At 41.3% G+C, this 25,871-nt stretch overlaps 2 protein-coding genes across 2 annotated transcripts in view; one reads left to right on the plus strand and one right to left on the minus strand.

Moving 5' to 3' along the window:
- LOC115159542 (astrotactin-2) overlaps positions 1–17,571 on the plus strand; it is a 421,339-nt gene extending 403,768 nt beyond the window's left edge. The window contains exons 21-23 of the mRNA XM_029709358.1: positions 2,346–2,446; positions 3,111–3,294; positions 16,210–17,571. Of these exons, the coding sequence (XP_029565218.1) occupies positions 2,346–2,446; positions 3,111–3,294; positions 16,210–16,447 (523 nt within the window). The 3' untranslated portion in view covers positions 16,448–17,571. The remainder of the gene's footprint in view (positions 1–2,345; positions 2,447–3,110; positions 3,295–16,209) is intronic.
- A 1,724-nt stretch (positions 17,572–19,295) lies between these two features.
- LOC115159544 (pappalysin-1-like) overlaps positions 19,296–25,871 on the minus strand; it is a 122,469-nt gene continuing 115,893 nt past the window's right edge. Inside the window, exon 22 of the mRNA XM_029709362.1 lies at positions 19,296–25,736. Within this exon, the coding sequence (XP_029565222.1) occupies positions 25,632–25,736 (105 nt within the window). The 3' untranslated portion in view covers positions 19,296–25,631. The remainder of the gene's footprint in view (positions 25,737–25,871) is intronic.

The following is a 25,871-nucleotide window of genomic DNA, read 5'->3' on the forward strand; positions in this document are numbered from 1 at the left end:
AACCTTATTCTATAATGGATTAAATATTTTTTTTCCTCATCAATCTACACACAATACCCCATAATGGCAAAGTGAATGCAGGTTTTTAGAAATGTTTGCAAATTTATTACAAATAAAAAACACATACCTTATTTACATTTACAAGTATTCAGACCCTTTGCTATGAGACTCGAAATGGAGCTCAGGAGCATCCTGTTTCCATTGATCATCCTTGAGTCCACCTGTGGTCAATTCAATGAATTGGACATGATTTGGAAAGGCATGTCAGAGCATAAACCAAGCCATGGGGTCAAAGGAATTGTCCGTAGAGCTCCGAGACGACAGGATTGTGTCGAGGCACAGAACCCAATGGTCACTCTGACAGAGCTCCAGAGTTCCTCTGTGGAGATGGGAGAACCTTCCAGAAGGAAAACCATCTCTGCATCACTCCACAAATCAGGCCTTTATGGTAGATTGGCCGGAGGCACATGACAGCCCGTAAAAGCCACATAGGCACCTACAAGGCACCTAAAGGACTCTCAGACCATGAGAAACAAGATTCTCTGGTCTAATGAAACCAAGATTGAACTCTTTGGCTTGAATGCCAAGAGTCAAGTCTGGAGGAAACCTGGTACCATCCCTATGGTGAAGCATGGGGGTGGCAGCATCATGCTGTGGGGATGTTTTTCAGTGGCAGGGACTGGAAGACTAGTCAGGATCAAGGGAAATATGAACTGAGCAAAGTACAGAGTGCTCAGGACCTCAGACTGGGGCGGAGGTTCACCTTCCAACAGGACAATGACCCTAAGTACACAGCCAGAGGCCCAGCCAGAGCCAGGACTTGAACCTGATCGAACATCTCTGGAGAGACCTAAAAATAGCTGTGCAGTGACGCTCCCTATCCAACCTGACAGAGCTTGAGAGGATCTGCAAAGAAGAATGGGAGAAACTCCCCAAATACAGGTGTGCCAAGCTTGTAGCTTCATACCCAAGACGAATCGGGTCTGTAATCGCAGCCAAAGGTACTCCAACAAAGTACTGAGTAAAGGGTCTGAATACTTATGTAAATGTGATATTTCATTATTCTTTTTTTTTAAACATTTGTAAAAAAAAAAAAAAAAATGTTTTTGCTTTGTCATTATGGGGTATTGTGTGTAGATTGATGGTGTAAAAAATGATTTAATCCATTTTAGAATAAGGCTGTAACGTAACAAAATGGGGAAAAAGTCAAGGGGTCTGATACTTTCCGAAGGCACTGTATGTATTCTTCTGGACAAACCATCCTATTCCCAGCGGTTTTGCAGTTTAGATAATGGTCATATTCGATGATTCACAGATGTATTAAAAAACAATCATTTGGTCGCAGAATACTGCTTTTTATACTGCTTTTTATCTCCCCCAACACACGTCTAGCACTGAGTCACCATTTCAACTTACAGTATAAACCCTAAAAATAGAATACTAAGAACAACAATTACCGTTTGACCATATCCATGCCAAAGGACCGTTAAGGTATGGTTACTTTGGGAGTGTTCAATCAGCTCTGTCTGTAGATTACCCAACAGCCTTTGTGTTACATGCACATTATCTACATGCATGTTGGTAGTTCTGGAGCATTTCATGTCTCATACACAGCCATCATCTCAATAAAAGCTACTTCTATGAGAAAGACTGGACGACCTACAGTACAGTACTTCACAGGAAACCATCTCTCCAATGATCTATTAGCACCCCATGATCATCAGGGAGCAACATGGATGTCTTTCCACCTCGCTACTGTGTACAGTACTAGCCACGGCCACTTGGAGGTCCAGGGGAACTGAGGCCTTAATCTGTTTTACATTTGTGGAGAGCAGGAACTACGTCATTAGAGGAAGAGGGAGTCCCATTTAAAGGCGCTATTAGGTGTAATGGCCGTTGCTGCCGACTGGCTGGTCTGTCGTGTACCACGCAGGGATCACTTACAGACGTAATCGAATCCCCCTGAGTCCTTTACATACTCCTGGGTCTCAAGTCCTGGCCTGGCTCTGAGTTATGGCTATTTTCAAAAAGGAGTTCTGTTACTGTCAACAGTGGCTCATGAAAACGCTGTGCAAAGTGTAGGAGCCGGGTACACTCGGTGTATCTTGCTTTGAAAGGAGGTTGGGATGGAATGGCTGGAGCCACATAGGTATTTTTTTCTGTCGAAAGAGGCCTGTTTCTTTTGAGTTCCTTTGATTTCCCTCATACTGTAACAGTGCATATGAAAGGTTGTTAATTGTTGTTGACATATTAAATATGTCAGCTTCTATATTGTGTTATTTATTTTCTTAATTCTCTCTCTCTCTCTCTTGCGCTCTCTCTCTCTCTCTCTCTCTCTCTCTCAGGTTCACTTTATATGCTGTGGACAGTCGAGGGAGTCGTTCAGAGTCTAGCTTCGTCTCAGTGCGGACCTCTTGTCCAATGGTAGATGATAGCAGAGCAGAAGGTACTCCTCCTCATACTCCCTTCTCATACTTGATATTCTCTTCCTACACTCTGTCCATCCCAGAACCTTTCCATCCGTCCTTTATACATTCTCCTTTCCCCATAATCTCTTCTCTCTTAACCCCCCCACAGACACTTTTCTTTCCCTATCACATTCCTCCCTCCTTACCACATTATTTTTCTTCATTCCATCTCTCCCTCATGCTTTCCCCCCTCCCCCTGCCATTCTCACCTCTTTCTCCTACCCCTCTTCCCCCTCTCTAAAACAGCCTGTTGTGATGCCCTTGAAATCTACAGCAGGTTACTCACCATATCTCTCTTTCCACCCTCCCCCTCCTTCACCACCTTCCCACTCTCCCCATTCATCCCTCTCAGCATCCATTCCTTTCTCTCTCCAATATACAATATCACGTTTTATTCTAGCACCAGGGTTATCACCAGCAACTAGGTTTTACTTGTGATGGTGATCTTGGGTTGACTTGCCCACCTTCATTTGATATACTTATCCCACATTTACCTGTGTTTTTCAAATGAGTGTCTTTCAAATGAGTGTCTTCCAAATGACTTCAACGTCTCCCCTCTTCCACCTCCTCCTGTGCCAGAGATAGCAGACAAGGTGTATAACCTGTACAACGTCTCCCCTCTTCCACCTCCTCCTGTGCCAGAGATAGCAGACAAGGTGTATAACCTGTACAACGGCTACACCAGCGGCAAGGAGCAGCAGACGGCCTACAACACTCTGATGGAGATTCCCCCTCCGCTGCTTTACAGGGTGCAGCACCACTACAACTCCCACTACGAGAAGTTTGGAGATTTCGTCTGGCGGAGCGAAGATGAGCTGGGACCCAGGTGAGGCTCGGAAAGGCTTGGAGACGTCTAAGTTGTCACAGCGATTCTGGTGCCCCCACGACATCTGGTGTCACTGTTTGTTTGGCGTCAGTGTCAAACGTCGTCTTCCACTTCCACTATGGGAAGTATCTGGGAAAATGGTGACGTGTTGTTGTCTATGTCCAAAAGTTCCTTCTTGTGGCTCAGGTAAAACACTTCATTAGTAAGAGATCATCCCATTGGCCCACAGATTTCAAGTATAAGTAACGATCAACCTAATTGGTCCAGATACTTAATATGTTACTGGTCTAAATTGACCTATCTGAGCCAGCAGAACTGCAGTGTTAATGATCATGAAGTAAAACGGCAATAACCACTAACATTCTCAAGAATGCCTTGGGGTTCTAGGCGGCCTTTGGACAAAAACCACATGATCGTTTTCACCATCATCTTCAGTTTTCTGATTTTCTTTAATCTTTCCATTCCAGCAGATCTGAGAATGGCTGCCTTCCAACCCTGTAACATGAAGTTTTATATCCAGTCGATAAGTTGAATTTGTCTGTTACTGTAGCGCCACTGTTTCTTTTTATAATTTTTTTTATGTATTTATAGATTTTCAGATATAACAACAAAAACAGTACAACCCCAACCCCTCATTCTCCCATCCATCCATCCAGCTCTCTCCCTCCCAACCACCCACCCACCAAGGCATCTATAAAAGTAAGTTAAATAGGAAATAAAAACAGAAACAAACAGTAATAGAAACAAAAACAATGATAATTAAAGTTATTATCTGCTCAAATGGTCACTAGAACAGACATGACTGCTTACCAAACTATGCAAGTTACACTAAGTAAAAGACAGGCTCTCCACGTATTGTATTAATGGGGACCAGGTTAAGTCAAATTTTTGTCGGGAGTGTACCTAACCTTCTCCAGAGGCAGAGATGAAATCACCTCCTTAACCCACTGCATAAAGGAGGGTGGCTATGCAGACTTCCATTGAAAGAGGACAAGGCGAGCTAGCATTTGCCTGATGCGTGATAGCATTCTGGTCTGGTCTAGGGGAAGTACCCCAAAAATGGCACTGACCATGGTTGCGGCTAACATTTGTATTACACATATGTGAGAATGCCTCAGAAATGGGGTCCCAGAGGCCACTCAAAGACTGGACTCTGGTGGCATCTCAAACACTTGGGGTCAACATTTAGGTATATTTTTGCCAATCTGTCATTTGAGCAATGGAGTCGGTGCAAAGCCGTGAACTGCATAAGCCCATGCCTTATGCAAAATTATGTGTGGATACGCACAATACTTTGTTACCATATATTATTGGGTAGCTCACCACCTATGTCTTGCTCCCATGCAGATTTTGTATTTGCAAAGGAAGGCGGATTAATGTTCTGTATTATGTTGTATAATCTGGAGATTGTGCCCTTCAGATAAGGGGTAAGATCTAAGAACCTCTCGACTGGACACTTAGTAGGCGCGAGTGAAAATTAAGGGAAATGTTTTTTGACAAAGCTGCGAGTTTGCAGGTATCTAAAAAAGTGGGTATTGGGAATATTATGGTCAACCCTCAGAGTATGGAATGAGACAAATGTGTGATAAACAAATAGGTCACAAAAAACACCAGACGGTTCCTACGCCAGAACTGGAATGCCGTGTCAATCTGTGACGCTGGGAAGAGATGATTAGATGTTCATGGGGAGAAGTCGCTTGCTTGTTTAAGGCTAAAGTGACTTCGGAATTGGGACCAGATTTTAAGGGAGTTCTTAACAATGGGGTTCAACACATGGGTTCCAAGGTTCATGGGCATTGGGGAGCACAGGAGCGAGACAGGAGAAGTTGGAAGGCTTGACTGTAACTCCATGATGGCCCAAGTTCGACCATCCTTGTTTTCAAATGTAGAAATCCAATAAACACATTTAGATATATTTGCTGACCAGTAGTAGTGTAAAAAATTGGGAATGCCCAGCCCGCCCACATGCGGCCTTAGATCTCTCTAGATATACCTTTCTCATTTGTGGATTTGACTTATTCCAAATGATGTTGGAAATGTAGCTGTCCAGTTGTTTGAACATCAACTTTGGCAGAAAAATGGGGATCATTTGGAATAAGTACAAAAACCTAGGTTGTACAGTCATCTTAACAGAATTAATGCGACCTGCTAATGAAATTGGAAGAGATGACCACCTTATGAAATCCTGCTTAGTGCGCTCCAGGAGTGTTTTGAATTTATGTTTAAACAGAGCCTTAAATGAGCCCCAAATAAGTAAAGACCTGATGCTCCACCTTAAATGGGAAATTGTCCAACCCAATTCCTTCTGCTAAGTGATTAATGGGGAGGAGCACACTTTTTGTTAGGTTTAACTAATAACCAGAGAATGTCTCAAAACCTTGTAGCATGTCCAAGAGATATGGTATACAGTGAGGGAAAAAAGTATTTGATCCCCTGCTGATTTTGTACGTTTGCCCACTGACAAAGAAATGATCAGTCTATAATTTTAATGGTAGGTTTATTTGAACAGTGAGAGACAGAATAACAACAAAACAATCCAGAAAAATGCATGTCAAAAATGTTATAAAATGATTTGCATTTTAATGAGGGAAATAAATATTTGACCCCTCTGTAAAACATGACTTAGTACTTGGTGGCAATCACAGAGGTCAGATGTGTCTTGTAGTTGGTCACCAGGTTTGCACACATCTCAGAAGGGATTTTGTCCCACTCCTCTCTGCAGATCTTCTCCAAGTCATTAAGGTTTCGAAGCTGACGTTTGGCAACTCGAACCTTCAGCTCCCTCCACAGATTTTCTATGGGATTAAAGTCTTGAGACTGGCTAGGCCACTCCAGGACCTTAATGTGCTTCTTCTTGAGCCACTCCTTTGTTGCCTTGGCCGTGTGTTTTGGGTCATTGTCATGCTGGAATACCCATCCACGACCCATTTTCAAAGTCCTGGCTGAGGGAAGGAGGTTCTCACCCAAGATTTCACGGTACATGGCCCCGTCCATTGTCCCTTTGATGCAGTGAAGTTGTCCTGTCCCCTTAGCAGAAAAACACCCCCAAAGCATAATGTTTCCACCTCCATGTTTGACGGTGGGGATGGTGTTCTTGGGGTCATAGGCAGCATTCCTCCTCCTCCAAACACGGCGAGTTGAGTTGATGCCAAAGAGCTCCATTTTGGTCTCATCTGACCACAACCCTTTCACCCAGTTGTCCTCTGAATCATTCAGATGTTCATTGGCAAACTTCAGACGGGCATGTATATGTGCTTACTTGAGCAGGGGGACCTTGCGGGCCCTGCAGGATTTCAGTCCTTCACGGCGTAGTGTGTTACCAATTGTTTTCTTGGTGATTATGGTCCCAGCTGCCTTGAAATCATTGACAAGATCCTCCCGTGCAGTTCTGGGCTGATTCCTCACCGTTCTCATGATCATTGCAACTCCACGAGGTGAGTTCTTGCATGGAGCCCCAGGCCAAGGGAGATTGACAGTTATTTTGTGTTTCTTCCATTTGCGAATAATTGCACCAACTGTTGTCACCTTCTCACCAAGCTGCTTTGCGATGGTCTTGTAGCCCATTCCAGCCTTGTGTAGGTCTACAATCTTGTCCCTGACATCCTTGGAGAGCTCTTTGGTCTTGGCCATGGTGGAGAGTTTGGAATCTGATTGATTGATTGCTTCTGTGGACAGGTGTCTTTTATACAGGTAACAAGCTAAGATTAGGAGCACTCCCTTTAAGAGTGTGCTTCTAATCTCAGCTCGTTACCTGTATAAAAGACACCTGGGAGCCAGAAATCTTTCTGATTGAGAGTGGGTCAAATACTTATTTCTCTCATTAAAATGCTAATAAATGTATAACATTTTTGACATGCGTTTTTCTGGATTTTTTTGTTGTTATTCTGTCTCTCACTGTTCAAATAAACCTACCATTAAAATTATAGACTGATCATTTCTTTGTCAGTGGGCAAACATACAAAATCAGTAGGGGATCAAATACTTTTTTTCCCTCACTGTAGACTCCGCAGGGTTAGAGATGTATAAAACAAGATCGTCTGCATATAAGGACACCTTGTGTGTTATGTTGCCCTCAATATCTACCTCAATTACCTCGTACCCCTGCACATTGACTTGGTACTGGTACCCCTTGTAGATATAAGTTATAATTACTCATTGTGTATTTATTACTACATTTATTATTATGTTTTACTTTTCTCCCTGCATTGTTGGGAAGGGCCCGTAAGTAAGCATTTCAGTGTTAGTCCATACCTGTTGTTTACAAAGTTTGTTAACAAGAAATTTGTGGAGTGGTTGAAAAATGAGGCTAAGGCTATGTAAACTTCTGACTTCAACTGTACTTATATACACACATGTACTCCAAAAACATTGAATTAAATAAGTAAATAGGAAAACAAACCCAGTTAAATTGAACATTTGTAGATATAGACATACATGTTTGTGTTTATGTGTTCATACATGTTTATGTGTATGTGTTCATACATGTTTATGTGTGTGTGTTCATACATGTTTATGTTTATGTGTTCATACATGTTTGTGTTCATACATGCTTATGTTTATGTGTTCATACATGTTTATGTTTATGTGTTCATACATGTTTATGTTTATGTGTTCATACATGTTTATGTTTATGTGTTCATACATGTTTATGTGTGTGTGTTCATACATGTTTATGTTTATGTGTTCATACATGTTTATGTTTATGTGTTCATACATGTTTATGTTTATGTGTTCATACATGTACACACACAAATATACGTGCACACACAAACACATGCAAACTCTTTCTTACAGACACGTATGCACACCCTCACACACACACACACACACACACACACACACGCACATATGCCTGTACAAACGCACACATGCACACATACACTCTCTTTCTTTCACACACACATGCACACACACACACACACAAACACCCTGGTCAGCAGTAATTTTGGACAGCAAAATATTGGTTTAGGCTTTCACTGCAAATCCTGGCCTATAAAACCAATCATGACCAGGTTTCTTCCATTGGAGTACCATCTTATAAGGACATAAATCTCATAAAAGAATCCACACGGCGCAGCCATATATTTTCGTTTTCGTTTACTCAAGTTCATCAGATATTTTTATTTCTTCTCATTTACCTTCTTATTCATATTTTGTACCCAATTGGTGACTGGACACAAGTGCTAAGTCTACAAATTACAGCTTTGTTATTACAAGGGAGCCTAGGATGTAGCCAATGGTCTTGGACCCTAGCGAATGGAAGCGCTCCGGTGTTGGCAATTCACGAGTGTTGCGTTGAATAGGGAATGCACTCTTTGTGTATAGTGTGGAAAACTCATTCATAAAACCAACTTCTCTGGTTACCTGTAAAGGCCTGAAGCCCCCAGTAAACTCAGGAATGATTTCATAACCACGTCAGGAGAGCGTTGCTCCGATTCCCCTGTGCTACAACCACTAGACTCTTTACCCACAAAGAGCTGAAGAAATAGACTGAATCCAAGGTCTCCATTCAATCCAACCTGCACTGGGTTATTTACAGGTTGGTTTTCTACAAGTGTTTTCAAAGAGTTTGCAGTGGTTCCTGGAGCCAAAGAGAAGCCAGTATTTTTTTGTAGATGAGAATTGATCTGAGATCTACGTAAGACTTATGGGATGTGTTTACGACTGCATGTGTGTTCTCAGGATTGTGCCCAGAATGGGTACTATAATGTATTTGCTGAATGGGATTCAATACACATTGGGCTGGTCGTGTCTGGCTCGCTCTCTAGATGAAAACAATAGGTAGATGGTAGCACTCAAGACCAGGCGTTATCTACTGGACTGTCTGGGGATCCAGGGTATCACCACACTAATGGATTTCATGTCATACCAGGCATGTCTCGGAATGTTATTACACCATTACTAACACACAGACATGCACACACTCACACACACAAACGAACAAACATGCGTGCAAACACACATGCACGCACACACAGTACACACACACACACACGTTGTTTTACTATCCTTGTGGGGACCAAACAATTGATTCACATTCAAAGTTCTATTTCTCTAACCCCTAACCCTTAATTTAACCCTAACCCTAATTTTAACCATAATCCTAACCTTAACCCTAATCCTAACCTTAACCCGAACCCTAACTCCTAACCCTAACTCCTAACCCTAACTCCTAACCCTAAACCTAACCCCTAACCCTAAACCTAACCCTTAACCCTAATTCTAATTCTAACCTTAACCCTAAACCTAACCTCTAACCCTAAACCTAACCCTTAACCCTAAACCTAACCCCTAACCCTAAACCTAACCCTTAACCCTAAACCTAACCCCTAACCCTAAACCTAACCCTTAACCCTAAACCTAACCCCTAACCCTAAACCTAACTCCTTAACCCTAAACCTAACCCCTAAGCCTAAAATAGCCTTTTCACCCACTTCCCCTTGTTTTACTGTCCTTGTGAGGACTTTTGGTATACTACAGACATGTAAAAGTGGTATACTTTTTTTCTCTCTACCAATACAGCATATTTGAAAGATGACATATTTTAAAATGACTTTTGAATGTCTCCAAATCCATCAACACTGTTCTATGTATCTGTTGGTTTGATTGATAACTAGCATCAGTAACAGTTATTTAACTCTTACATAACAAAGCAATAGATGTCCCCAATGTCTTTTGAAGATTAGGACATTTGGGTTTTCCTGTCTTTGCATGCCTTCTGTACTGTCAGCAGAAGCCGAGTTGTGCAATCAGCCTTTTTTAAGTGTTTATTTGGGGAAGCGAATTGGTAAGGTCAGCTTTGACTATAAGGTTACATACTTGTTTCAAATTACAGCCCCAATGCCAAACACCACTCTTACGCCAAGCCAAACACTACATTTGACAGTCAACTAACACTAACTAAACTTCCAAGTCCATTTCCTCCTCATTCTCATAAAGATTTCCTGCAGAGCCCTGCCTCGGTCTGCCCCCTGAAACAGACCACCCCCGACACAGCAGTTTTATGTGAATAGACACAGGGGACATTAGCATGATATGGAGATGGAGAAACACACAGTCTACAGGACAAAAAAAATAATATTTGGACAGAAACTTAAAAAAGAAAAAGGAAAAAAAATCCATGGCATGTGAGTCTGACCAGGTTAAGATTCCAGCGGTTCAATAGTTTTGTAATGATGGCAACATTGGGTCTAAAGTTTCAGGCCCCATGTTTTGTTTTGTCCACCCCCATTGCCTGGAAGCACTCTCCGGCAGCCATAAATAATATCATAAATGTGGAACAAGTTTGTCTTAAAGAAAGATTATGTTTTTTTGTGATTGGGGTAGAGGAAGGTAGCCTTTGTGGGGACCGGGGGGGGGGGGGGGGGGGGGGAGTAGGGAGCACATTGGAGTCCTGGAGAAGGCATTTGGATGACTGACAGTGTAGGGTTATTTACTGCCTGAAATTGGCAGGGCAAGGCCTTGTTGGGGTAATTTACGAGCCGGCTCTATCGGTGGTGCCTTTTTAAAAGGTAACAGTGTGGCCAAGTGAAATGTGAGCACTCAGTATTTACTCACTATGTCAGGAAACCTGGGAGACTGACGGAGCCACACTGAGACCCAGCCACCAACTGCTAGCATTGTCACAGTCAGCTCTCACAGTTGCACAACTGCACTTTTTTCTTTCTCTCACCATGCATGTACGGTACAGTGTGTGTTTATGTCATGCATTAGGTCGATTGTGCTTAATTTGATTGCAGGTTGTTTTTATTCTTTGGTCAAGTCTCCATGTATCTTAATATTCAGTCATTTCTATTGAAGCAGCAGTTTTGCACACATATTGTGTGTTTTATTCTCTTCGAACAGCGCTACTGGTGTATGTTACACTATTCTTTTTATTGGATGAAACAAATGGGTTTTATTCACAATCAGACGATCATCTAACACCATCCTGATAAGATAAATGAATACATCTGACACTAACCAGACAGAGCTGCCTGTCTGGGACTGTAACTTTAGGACTCTGGTACTGTAACTTTAGGACTCTGGTACTGTAACTTTAGTACTCTGGTACTGTAACTTTAGTACTCTGGTACTGTAACTTTAGGACTCTGGTACTGTAACTTTAGTACTCTGGGACTGTAACTTTAGTACTCTGGTACTGTAACTTTAGGACTCTGGTACTGTAACTTTAGTACTCTGGTACTGTAACTTTAGTACTCTGGTACTGTAACTTTAGGACTCTGGTACTGTAACTTTAGTACTCTGGTACTGTAACTTTAGTACTCTGGGACTGTAACTTTAGGACTCTGGTACTGTAACTTTAGGACACTGGTACTGTAACTTTAGGACTCTGGTACTGTAACTTTAGGACTCTGGTACTGTAACTTTAGTACTCTGGGACTGTAACTTTAGTACTCTGGTACTGTAACTTTAGGACTCTGGTACTGTAACTTTAGGACTCTGGTACTGTAACTTTAGGACTCTGGTACTGTAACTTTAGTACTCTGGGACTGTAACTTTAGGACTCTGGTACTGTAACTTTAGTACTATGGGACTGTAACTTTAGGACTCTGGTACTGTAACTTTAGGACTCTGGTACTGTAACTTTAGGACTCTGGTACTGTAACTTTAGGACTCTGGGACTGTAACTTTAGTACTCTGGGACTGTAACTTTAGGACTCTGGTACTGTAACTTTAGGACTCTGGTACTGTAACTTTAGTACTCTGGGACTGTAACTTTAGGACTCTGGTACTGTAACTTTAGGACTTTTAGAGAATTGTGAGTTATGATCTCCAATGTGATCCTGTCTTGATGAATATATATACTCTTAACTCCCAGTCCTCAATTCACCCACTTGCACTTGAGACCCACTTGCTCATATGTTTGGTGTTATGTTGTTGTAGGCAGTGAAATTTGAAGAGAGAAAGAAGAAAAAAGGTTGCCCTTTTTTTTAAACACGTGAAAAGGTTGTCTGTGCTCCTAGCTTAACCAAAGACAGATGCTGAGGCTGAACAGACATCCACTTCTCAAAACAAATGGAACATGCCTCCTCCTTCAAGCTCTCTTTTTCTGATATGTGTAATATTTGTGTCAACATTCAAGTCCTTACACACATACAGAAGAGGTTCATTTTCATTGTTGAGAATAAAGTACTCGAGAATGCAACTAGCTCTCACAGCCTCACGTTGAAAGTTGATGCAAACGTCAGATTTCGGAGTGTCAAAGGTTAAGTTTAGGCATTAAGTCTGCATTTTTAAGTTTGGGCATTAACTCAGAATGGTTAAGGTAAGGGTTAAGGTTTGGGATAGGCTTAAAACAGAAATCTCAAAAACAACTTTATATTGCTTGATTCAAACTTGCAACCTTTGGAATCAGAGGCAGATACTTATGCACATCCCCCATCCCAGTCCACAATGCGCTAGGAAAACCAAAACCAACTTGAAGGTAGAAGCCCTCACTGTTGCCCCTAGTGGTCGGTGTCCACGTCATCTCCCGACGTCCTCAGACATGGATGGACGTCGAATACTGACTTGTATCACGGCTGACCTGGCTGCCCCTTCCACCATCACACACCTACTTCTCTGTGCATCAATTTCTCTGTCAGTTTTTTAATATCATTTAGCCGTGATGGCGAGCAGGGATGCAGACCGTGATCAGTCTGTCTGTTGTTACATTTGATACAGCAGCGTGCAGAGTGAAGTGAATACATTGTATATCATTTCATCCCTCCTATAACCAAATAACTAAGAGCACAGGCCATTCTGATAGGCTTTGCAAGTTCGCTGTCGCGCACCAATGCTTCGTGACAGTCATGCTTGTAGCTTTACAGCGAAGAAAACAGTCATGCTTGCAGCTTTACAGCAAAGAAAACGTCTTGTCTCTAGCTCAAACGGTTAAAAACATATGACTCGTTAGCAGAGCTACCTTTTTTTCTTCCTGCACGATTTCGCTCACATTTGATATAATTTCACAAAACATGTTGGGGCCATTTTAAACTAATACCAGGCCGCTAATTATTGTTTTGATAACAAACAACATTGTTCAGTCATGTTACTTAGCTAGCTAACAACCAGGTAACTTGAGAGTAGGTCTAGGCATATTTGATTGGCGCAGGAAGAAAGGAAAAGGGTCTTCTACTCATGAAATGTGCTTCAAAGGTATGATTCATGTAGGCCTAATGTAAGCCTAAACTATCAAAAATCTATCTATTTCCGGTGCTTCTTACAGTCTGTTGGGTGCCTAACGTTTTTAAAGTTGGGAGCAGTGTGTTTGTGGGAGAGAGAGAGTGGTGGGTTTATGAGGGAGACACAGAGAGTTTGTGTGGGAGGGAGGGAGAGTGTGTGTCTGTGTGTTAAATGAAAAGTAAAGGTTTCATGCAGTGTTTTCCCCTTACTGCCACAATTACATGCAGATCATTAATGCATTTACACTACCAGTCAAAAGTTTGGACACACCTCATTCAAGGGTTTTTCTTTATTTTTACTATTTTCTACATTGTAGAATAATAGTGAAGACATCAAAACTATGAAATAACACATATGGAATCATGTAGTAACCAAAAAAGAGTTAATCAAATATAAATATATTTTAGATTCTTCAAAGTAGCCACCTTTTGCCTTGATGACAGCATTGCACACACTTGGCATTCTGTCAACCAGCTTCACCTGGAGTTCCAACATATGCTGGTCACTTGCTGGCTACTTTTCCTTCACTATGTGGTCCAAATCATCCCAATCCATCTCAATTTGGTTTAGATCGGGAGGTTGTGGAGGCCAGGTCATCTGATGTTGTGGAGGCCAGCTCCATCACTCTCCTTATTGATCAAATAGCCCTTACACAGCCTGGAGGTGTGTTGGGTCATTGTCCTGTTGAAAAACAAATGATAGTCCCACTGAGCGCAAACCAGATGGGATGGTGTATCGCTGCAGAATGCTGTGATAGCCATGCTGGATAAGTGTGCCTTGAATTCTAAATAAATCACAGACAGTGTCACCAGCAAAGCACCCCCACACCATCACACCTCCTCCTCCATGCTTCACAGTGGGAACAACACACATTTTGTATTGAAGGTCTACAGTAGCCTCAGCAGCACTCTGTGTAGGTTAGCACCATGGTGGAGCCGGAGGACAGCTAGCTTCTGTTTTCCTCTGGGTATATTAACTTCGATACAAAACTTAGGAGGCTTAGGAGACTTACACAGTAATTATGACAACTTCTGGAGGATGTCCTCCAACCTATGAGAGCTCTTGCAGCATGAACTGACATGTTGTCCACCCAATCAAAATATCAGAGAATGAATCTAGTACTGAAAGCATAAGCTACAGCTAGCTAGCACTGCAGTGCATAAAAGTAGTTGACTCAAAGAGAATAGTGGAACAGTTTTGAAAAAAAAATATTATTCCAAAATTAAGGAGAAGCAAGAGGAGGAGAAAGAGAGCGATAGCTATATTTGGTTGTATTTTTTTTTTACAAAACTTTCACTTAGCTAGAGAATGCAGCTAGCTAGTTTAACCTACTCAAACACCCGGCTCAAGCAGAGCGAGATGCTATGTTAGCTAGCTGGCTATGGCTATCCAACACCGTAACTCATCCAAGTCATTAATTTATTGCCACCGGAGCCCACCAATGTAACTGCTAAACTGCTTTCTAACTACACTGTACTGCATGATTGTTGCTAGTGGGTTTACTAACGTGTTAGTTCTAGTAGCTATGTTGACTATGACGTGACAATGATATAGTCTGTGTGTAGCGGTTATGAATGGAAGGTTTGGCTTGGAAAGGTTTTTTCGCCTGGTTACAGACAGCTGATGTGAGAGGAGGAAAACTCATAGATGCAAGGAGTTATACAACGAGCAAATTATCATGCTGTTTGTATGTGCCTGCTGTGAATGTGAACTGTGTTTGCGTGTGATCAGGTGTTTATTCATTCTACCGATTCTGTTGAAAAATGTTTCTTAAACGGATGGAAACGGAACAAAACAGGGATAAAAATACCTGAATGTGTCCAATAGAATTTCACATTTGCAACGGACTAATGATTACTCCCTAGATCAGCTAGATGCAGGCAAGAGTGTGCAAGGCGGTATTGAATGTCACCTTGATTATTAAAAATTCTCTACGTTGCAAACTTTCATTCATAGGCTAGGTTGTAGCAATCTCATGGTGGGTATAGGGAAAATGTGTGTATCATGTAGTAGCCTAAACCTATCGATGTTACATTGAACTGGGTGAATGGAATATGAATGACAGTCATCCAATATGCTGTAAAATAATCATCCTCCCTCATCTTAAACGGCACCGACTGCCACTGGTATGCACGTGTGTCTGCTTACAGCAGTTTGTCTGCCTGTCCTGTACATTGACCTGGTCTCTAACATACCCCCCTCTGGCGAGGAACATGAGTAGGCTGCCAACACAGATCAGAGACAGACCTCTCTACTCTAGTCTGGAATTCAATCAAACCTGCAAAAAGATACATAACACATGAATGAACCTGCTCGGTTTCTAGATTGCTGTTGAACAAGGGGGCAAGGGTGTGGCATATTTATCTACAATACTTCCGTTATTGGTCCATTTGCACATATATTCTTGATTTATTGCTGTCACAGTACCCAACCTAACACACACACACACACACACATCACATCACAGGCTGGCAAAGCAGCGCCCCTGGGGCAATTAGGGCTAAAGTACCTTGCTCAAGGGCACAATGGCAGTACATAGTATATAGGATGTTAAAGCCTCCAGTTGCCGGCCCTAATTACACATTATTGGTAATTACTGGTAATGGCCATAGTTATTGTCCTGTTATTACCGATCTGTAAAGTGTAACAATTTTTATATCACCATAAAAATAAATAAAGGAATGACAAAATGACAATGCTGCTGATGCTGACATTAATACTAATCATGACTGTGTTTCTCTCCCCTAGGAAAGCCCACCTGATCCTGCGCAGAGTGGAGAGGATCAGCCGGTACTGCCGGGCCCTGCTCCACAGCGCCTACATCCAGAGCCGCACCGACACTATGGCCTACGTGTTCTGTCGCAGCGAGGAGGTTCGGCCCACCAGCAAAGTGTGGCATGGCTCCCTGCATGAGACCCGCACCACCTGCATGGAGAAACTGATCTCAGTACAACGCAGCACATACGGCAACGCCAAGCTCCGATGAGACAAGCTGCCCGACGACACCATGACAGCCGCCTCCTCATCGCTTCTGGTTTCTCCACTGACTGGTATTTTTCCAAACCAGGAGAGCCCTGAAACCTCAACCCCACTGGACATTGTTAGAACTACTGTCAAACATCCTCAACTCCTTTTTTGAAAAAAGTGCTAAGAACTGCTTGAAGAGGAAAGACGGTTTGGATGTACATGCCAGTGACCACTACTATCAATGAGGAGGAGCGGTGTGAGCATGTAAATTATCATTCAACCCAGAGCAAATTGGTTGGCAAAAAAATACTGAATGTAATATTGCAGTTTCTCATGGTACTTCGACTGGAAGCGTACCAGGGTAACAAACAAACAAAAAAACAACTCCCTGTATGTCTCTCCTCTTCGCTGGAGAGATGGGAAAGAGAGCGTTTAGATTTGTATTATCATTTAGATTTGATTTTATTCATTTGTAATACTTAAACATATCACCACTACAATAATGTAGTATTTTTAATGCAGACAACATAGTGTTTATAATAAAGACTACAGAGAAATCCTGTGTGACGGATTGTGATGTCATCAGCTGTACTGTGTGTGAGTAACGCTTTGCAGCTAGAAAAGTCATTAAATTTTTTGTTTGTTTGTTTATTGTTGTTTATCTCCTCGAATGTTGACAAAGGTGGAGAGCTCCTAAACCGCAGGAAAAATCCATATTTAAAAAAGTGTCCATTAATATGGTCAACTGGTGAATATAGGTAAAGAAAAAAAGAAAAAGAAAACATTTTCATAGGAAAATATTCCAAATGATTTCCAGATGTTATGCTAAATGTATGGATTGCAGAGTGATGGCAGGTGAATGCCAATGAATAATGAAACGCTATAAAGGAATCCTGTTTAAACGTATGGATCTTGTAGGATCCCTCCCCTCAAGGAAACATTTACTTGACTTTCCATCTCTCAAGAGCCATGGACATAAAAATCCAACTCATTGTTTTTTTTTTGATTTTCATTTCACATTATATCAATTGTGATAGTAAATTATTATATTGTAAATATGAAATTGTAAATAACATATGTATTATTATGTGGCTTTAATTGTCTTTTTTGAGAGAATGTGAAATATTAAATACTATACCACAAGCATCTGCATTCTTTTGGACAAGAAGGAGAAAGTAGCTCTGTTTAACCAATTGATTCACATCTGCGGTATAGGCTATACCACACTCCATGGGTTGGAGAGAAATGTAAAAACACCTGCATTGTCATATGGAATTATTGAAAAACAACAGCTGCAAATGAATGGGAACTTGTATGTAATGTCCCTCAGGATTACCTTTGAATACTTTCCTACATCATCTACCCCTTCACTCTGCTTACGGTAGGCAAGTAACAACATGCACTGGTGTTTTTTTTCACCATCAATAGTGGACCTCGAACAAAATATTTGCATTCATTTCCACGGGGGAAATAAGTCCCTGTGGCAATGAGCAGGTATAAGGTATGACTAATGCCAGTTAATAACATTACTGAAGGTATCCCTCTCTCTCTCGGGAAACATTCTCTTTTTCCATCTCCTCTACACAAACTATTCCTTCACTCAGGTCCAGTCTCTTTCCACTCATGCAACATTAACTGTGCTTTAAAACTCAGTAGACTAATGTTCATTCTCACAAATTAGGCCATTCACGTCTCTGGGGTGCCAGGAACAGCACTCAGGTTTCCATGTCAAGGAATCAATGAGGGCCTTACATTTGGATTCGTACTTCATTACTACTGTTTTGATAGTAGCTTTGACATTTTCATGTCCATAAAATCAAAGTGAGGATAGCCAGGTGAGTAGCACTTCAATGCACTTTCAAGTAAACATCAAGGGGTTGGACAATACAAGGTTTGTAGTATTATCTACAGGGAATTGGCTATGTAAAGTCATCTGTACTATTGGACAAAGGGCTCTATTCAATCCGCATCGCGGAAGTTCAGCTTTACAGCGTGATTGAAATGTAAAGGCAATGTTCCTGCTTTAGTGAAGACTGCGTTCGTGGGTAAAGCTGAATATGTCGGCTCAATCAGAAATGACCTTTACATTTCTATCCTGGAATCTGTAACGCTTCAGCTTCACAGATTGAATAGAGCCCAAAGTTATCATGAGCCATGTTAAGCAAAAAGTCAGGTTATATGTAGAAATTGGGCATTCTATTCCATTGTATTGAAAACTCTTTTAAAGAACAAAGAATTGACAACACTGCCTTGGCTTACGTCCACTTAACCAGTGTTTTATTTCTACATAATACATGACAGGGAAATGAACATGATACTCATCTTGAATGAGGATCCATCCTTATGAAAATATAGTACACATCATTAGACCCCTGCTTGCCATGTACCAGAGCACCGAAAATATAATAGCAACTGTGAAAAAAACAAAGAATACGAGGAAACATCTGCTGAAACAAAAGTCTGATGTGTTATATGTGCCTGAAAAACGGTGTACTATGAATGGTCCTAACAGAGTGGGTGCTGGAAGCGAGGGAAGGTGAGAGAGAGAGGTACTGATGGGTAACTTTACAGTGTTTTCAGTTCAAACTCTAAGGCAAGGGAGGAAAGAGTAAGCAAACATCTGTGGTGTAGAGGAAGGAGTAAGGATATGTAAGTTGTTTTTTGGTTGGTGCCATTCAGTCTGAGGGTGAGTTCAAGGGGAATGGTGTTCACTGTTAGAATCATTCAAGTCCGATAATAAGAATGTGTTGTAAAATGTTAAATATTCTCTTCAAATGAATGCTTTGCTCTTGTTTTGTTTGTTTTCACACTCTAAAATAAGGAACATTTTGGTCATTTATTTTCAACTGACTGCTCCGAGACTCACAAACTGACCACATGATGCTTTATTAATCTTGACAACAAATAAATTAAGTTTGATTTCATATAAGACTGTTTTTTAGACAATTGACAACAGTGTTTGTGTAGAGCCTTTATGAATGAATAACTGCTGATGACAAGTGTTGTGAAGCATTATGGGTATTGTATTTTTTTCCCAGAGTGGCTGCGGACCCGACTTTTCTTGACCTTTCTTTCTGAGCCCTAAAGGTCCTGAAGCTTCTGCGCATGTACGGGATTCTCTCATTTACGTACAGTCTCTGCTCTACTCGTAGAGAACGGGCTACTCTGGAGAATGGTGCTTGTTTAATAAAGATAGATCAAAGCTGTCTGCAAAATCGCATAATGAGAGTGTTCTACATATCAGAACCAAATTTAATAGGATGTAGGCCTATAACGTTACTGTAAGACAAAAACACTACATATCTTATGAAATTTTAGGATGATTGTGCAAATGGTCGCATGTTTCTCTTATGGGTCCAAAACTCAACAGCGCACGCCACTAGGCAAAATACACAGGTAGGCTATGCTACAGTTTGTTAACACCATTTGCTCTAAAATTCGCTCACTGTACATCATTCAAAACAACACTGTAGGCTACTTCCAACACTGTATAACTCAAGATCTAAATGCATATCCCCATGAAACTGTTTGAGATCAAATGTTTGGTATGCAGATGCTGTATGGATGTTTCACCAGTAAAACGTATCATTAAAGATTGACAGTGGGAAATTTGAAAGGCTGGAGACAACAGAAATGTGTGTCTAAAGTAGAGGTAAAGAAACAAGTGTTTTTTTTCTTACAGTGTAATGTTATACTATGCTATTATATTCGGTTCTGTTGAATACTATCATTATGGGATCTTGCAGACATTGATTCAGCTTTGTTTAACTTTATTAAATGAGAGTAGCCTGTTATCTACGAGTAAAACAGAAACTGTGTGAAGTAGAAAAGCTTCGGGACCTTTAGCGCTCAGGAAGAAAGGTCCAGAAAAGTTGGATCCGAAGCCACTGCGTATTTCTTTTCTTTCAGGTGGTACTTCGATGGTACACATTGCACAATGTATCTTCCGTAAAATTGTCTCTGATATAAATCCAAGAGCTACCCCAAACAGATAATACATGGTTTTGCAAATACAATCATCATAGAATAAAATTATTTACATCTTAAAATATTTTTGCTGAACAATCGGGTACGAAACATTGCAATAATACCACTAGATATCCACATAATATGTATATACTCAATTTGATACTTTCCCACATAAAAAGGACCATTCATTTTTTATTACTGAAAGTGGGAATGAGAAACAAACACAAGTGGACCATTCTTTAACCAGGAGCCTGTGAAAGGTACTTGATGAGTGAAGTTTAGAAAACAACAATAAAAACATCATGGCACATCAGTGCTTTCTCCACAACTGTCTGTCCACAAACTCAAGGGCTTCAGCCAGCCACTTCTAGGCTACCACTGTCTCCATTGCTTCCCATGGGTTATGGTGGGATGCCACAGGGGCTGAAAGGATACCACTTTTAGCAGAGCAAGCTAACGCCACAGAAACCCAACTGTTTTTAACCAAAACCCAGGCTACTCATGGCTGGTATGTAGCTAGTTTGGATTTGAGAGAATCACCTCCCATCCACAATAAGATGGACTATATGAATTTGTCTATGGAAAGACATTGAAGCGGACTCTGCCATGCATTTCAAATACTCCTCTGGTCTGAGAGCGAAGGCAAGGGCATGTCCCTCAGTCTGCTGCACTAGGGCTCATATCTTAGGTAGTCTTCCTATCCTCCCTCCTCCCTGGTCTTCCATGCGGCCCACCTTACCACCGCCGCATTCCCTATCCGACCTGACCGTGACAGTGACGGATGGCCCGGCGTGTCAGGAGGGGAGTCCCTCAGAGAACACCCGCCACCTCCAGGAGAAAGTCTGACTCATCGGCCTCGGCCTGCTGCCAGTCAGCGCTGGCCCAGGGGCAGCTCTGTGTGTACACAGTTTTCACACCTGGACAAATACCCAGGCCCGCCAGGAAAAGCAGCCCAGCTTCACCCATCCCATCCTATCCCCTGCTCTACACCCTCTCCCTCACCCCACCTGGGGCACTACCGGCTGCCTGATTACTCCTCCCCCTCCTCCTCATCCTCTGCAGCTCCCTTCCTGCCTACCACTGGTTGTTCTGAATGGCTGTGTATATTCTGTCCTCACGGTAGCCCTCAGAGTTAATTGAGTATGGATCATACCACTTCAACATGATATAGGTTCTCTCTTCAGAGCAAACTCGGATTACATTTGAAAAGTTAATGAGTGAACAAAATAAAAATGACAGTACATTCTGGATTTGTAATGTAGAAATAAAAAACACACATACTTGTGCACTGCACTCAGTTACATAAACATGTGGTAAATCCTCATTGGACGAGAGTAGTGCCCAATGAGACAACCAATGAGACAACAACCTTGACCAATGCTTTGTGACGACGACATTGGGACAGAAATAAAATGACAACAGTTTTTAACTCACAACCAATATGTCTGTTTATAAGAGCAATGTAAAAAATAATTTACATGAACATTAAATATAACTTAAAAAAGTATAACACTCTTAATAAATAGTTTTACTATTTACACCATTGCTAAGAGACGCAAAAATGACTAATTTACCAAAATATAGAAGCAGCAAACATTACAGGCATGAGGTACAGCAAAGAGATCCTGTGGTGGCTTACAGTAGAGGTGATGTTCTCATATTCAAACTTCATTTCATAACATCCTGGCTTTATGGCTTTGGAACAGTACCTTGTCCAATACAGAGAGCACATCAGAAAACTAACGTGTCCAGGTTGTGTCCAGGTTGACACACAAGCAGTCACATTCTGTAGAGACTCTCATATCCCTCTCTCCGAGAGTCACCGTTTCTGGTCTACAGACTTTTTAATAACATTGATGAGGATGACGACACAAGACGGCGTCAAAGAGAGGAGCTGTAGATGAGTGAAAGAAAGGGTGATGAACAAGATGACTGGTCATCAGCCTGTAATGTTTGTCCAGTTTGAGGATGAAGGGAGGGTCCAATGGCAAGATAACCCTTGGGGAATTCCATGGATGGCGTTTCAGAAATCCTGTGTGAGTGTTAGCAGGTGATGATGATCCACAGTACTGTTGTTGGCTTTGTGTAGTGAATGCTGTTGAATCTCTCCCTACTGGTAATATCTCTAATGAAAGCAGCAGTATAGGGAGTATTATTACATACCATTTGATAATATCAACATAATACAGTTAATTTTACCAGGGATATATATCATATAAAGTGTTAAATGCACAATTGTCGAGGCTGATGTAGGCTTTTTGATGATGAATGTAGTGTCCAGACAGTTGCGTTACTCAGGTTTTCAAAGTCTGAAAGATCTCCAACTTTCAAGAGTCCATTATTTTTGGTAGTTTCTTCATTTAGTTATCCATTCTCCTTGACGTTCCATGGTTACCACGACACAATTTGCAACAAATACATAAGATGGTGGATTACACAAACCATGGAGCGAAAATAAAATGTTTGTCCCCTAACCAGGAGGAACACAAAATACGTAAATGCTTACATATCATGTATAATATTTCAAAATGTGTACATCTGACTTTTTGATATTTGAACCTACATTAAAAAAAATGTCCCAGGTTAAATAGCCTTGATACAATAATATCGTTATCATATGATAATGGATACGAAATCTGAGAAAGTCTACGATGAATGTACAAATCATATTTGACACTGGCTTCCTACTGGGCTTGATAATATCAGGTGCAAAGCTAGTGGGAATACAAGACACTAATCACAGGAAAGCTAATAGTAATATCGTAGGAGTCCAATGACCAAAAACATCACACACTTTATCAAATCACCTTTCTGACAATAGCAGCTTCTAAACGGTTTGAATTATATTTTTTTCTTCTTAAATGGCAACTAAAAAGTGCAGTAACTGAGGTCAATAATACAAATACTGATTAACTAAGACAACATTTTGTAAAAATAAAATAGAAATGAGAAAAATTAAAACAAGAGAACAATTTTACGTTTTTTTTTTCTTACGTAAAAAGCAGTATTACACTGAAAATGTTATATTTACATTCTACATTTGACGTTGTAATGTCTCCCTACTTTCCTATGTGACGTGGTATTGTCCTATTATCTCTCTAACCAGTCTGTATCTATGAAGACCTGTGATTGGTCAGAACGGTGTATGGGAATATTCTGGAATGCCTTATAGCAGCCTAGGGTGATGAGTCAGAGGGACCATTCCATTGGTCCATACCAGATGAGAGAGTTTACGAGGGGTATAGAGTTATTGGTTGTATAGAGTTTTAACCAGATAGCCCAGCGATGGTTGAATCATGAGGCAGTAACCTGTGGACCTTATGCCAAGCAGCCTTCATCACCATATGTTGATGGGCGTTTCGTTCAAGGGCTATGAAAGGAGATGAGTAAGTTCAGAGCACAGAATAGCAGCCATAAGTCTATTGATGTAAAGGTGGTTGTGTGGTTGATGGCGGGGGACACACTCAAATGTCACAATACTGACAAAGTGCCAGGGATGGCACCTTCAGCATGAATTGCTGCAGAGGTAAGAAAAGGCCAAACTGGGCTACTAAACACATGCAGTCTGTCAAGCCATTGGACTCAAGAGAAGCCAAGACAACAGTGTCCTGGGCATATAGTGTACTTCTACTACTGCTGCACTAAAGGCTACTTGTTGACAATGAATACATCCAGATGCCATCTATACTAAAATGAGGAAAGCCTCCTATTTGTTTTTATGTGTATGTGCTATTGAACTATGCCTATTGAAATCAAGGCTACGCTATGCTGCTGAAAACAGTTTGAGGGTGTAGTTGTGAATGAACATTGACTACATTCAAGAGGTTATAACTGTGTTATCAATTACATTCTTGAAGTCATTTTAAATTCAGTAATATGTGTTGGATTTTGTATTGTGTCAACATTGCTTTTGGTGTAAGATTGGATACATTTCTGGTGTATTCTCCGATTATTTGTCTATGAAGACTTACTGGACTGCAGAAACTAAGGACAGAGAAATGGAAATGTGAGGTGTTATGTTTTTTGAGGCTATTGCAACTGCATTGTTTCTCTACTAACCGTTTGCAATGTTGCAGGAGTTTTTATTCTAGGTTTAAGTTGAGTGAACTGTACACGCAGAAACAAGTGTCCACTAATGGAAGGTGTTCGGAGGTAAGCGTTAAGGCAGACGGGGCTGACTCCGTCCAACCTCACTGGGTAGTAATAGTCTGCAAGTAGCAGCAAACATAGCAGCAGCAGCCATGCTGACACAACTGGTTCATTTTTTGCAGCCCTATATAACCGGTTTTAAGTTCATAAGTACTCTACCTCTTTCCCACATTCACTTGTTCCTGTGGCATTGTAATATGTCTTAATTTCCTGTTATATGTTAGATATATTGAGTTAGACCTATCTGGTTTGAATCTCTTTACCAATATGGCCGCCTATATCCCCATCAACGCCTATTCTTTCCTATTTCACATCTGTATAAGAGCAGAGATTCTAAACCTGTGATTTCTGAAGAACAAGAAAATGCATTTCCACCAAGAGAAGGCAGAGGGCACAAACTGTCAGCCTGATCCCTGTGCTGTGCTGGCTCCAGGAACACACGCCAGCTCTGGAGTAATACAACATGAGGGTACATCAAGTGTGTTCATGCTATAAGTTATTTTGGCAATAGCTCTTCTGCCTGTCATTCAGTGCCACCATTGATGACTTCAGCATACCCAAAAAATAAAAGATTCCATATGATATGGATAATGTTTCTCACTCTGTTTCTTTTTTCCTTTGGTCTAAAAGGAAATAATGAGATTGTACGGCAATGTCATTGAAATGGACACAGAAGCTGACACAAAACTGAAAAAAGGCATGCTATCCAGGCTTGGTTTGTTTCGTTTTTTTGTTAATTTTTCATATCCTTCATTCAAAAACCTTCGGGTATTTTAATTTTCTTTTTTTCTCTTGCTGTAGAAGTTTTGGTGGTTGATGAATTTGCAGGTTTGTTCCTTTCTTTGAGAAATGGGTTTTCCATTATAGCCTCTCTAGTCTGGTCTGTTCATCTAGGTCTTTCCCAATGTGGAGAAGGAGGAGACAGGCGTATGTTAGGGGGGTGCAGTATGGGTGGAGAGGTACTCCTGTAAAGCAGCATGTGGAGGATTTGAGGGAAAAGAGGGAGGGCTGGTCTCCCTCGGTCTGGGTGTCGGTAGTTTTGGGGCGAGGGTTCGGGAATCCAGTGGGGGGGTGAGGAGGGAGGGTCACCCCAGGGAGTGGACGTGCTCGTCTTTGCTCTTCTCTGGAGCATTGGGGTCTCGGCAGGCACAGTCTTCCCGTATGTCACAGGACATGGGGAACGGGATCACCTGTAGGGGACACACAGAGACAAATACAATGAAACCTCTATAAACAAAGCTTGTTATAGGATTCAGTCTGTATTCCATTTCTCCAGGGTTCCAACACAATCAGGAGGACTGTGGCAGTGTAAGGGCTGATACAGT

Source organism: Salmo trutta, chromosome 23 (genome assembly GCF_901001165.1).
Source record: "Salmo trutta chromosome 23, fSalTru1.1, whole genome shotgun sequence".
Lineage (NCBI taxonomy): Eukaryota > Metazoa > Chordata > Actinopteri > Salmoniformes > Salmonidae > Salmo > Salmo trutta.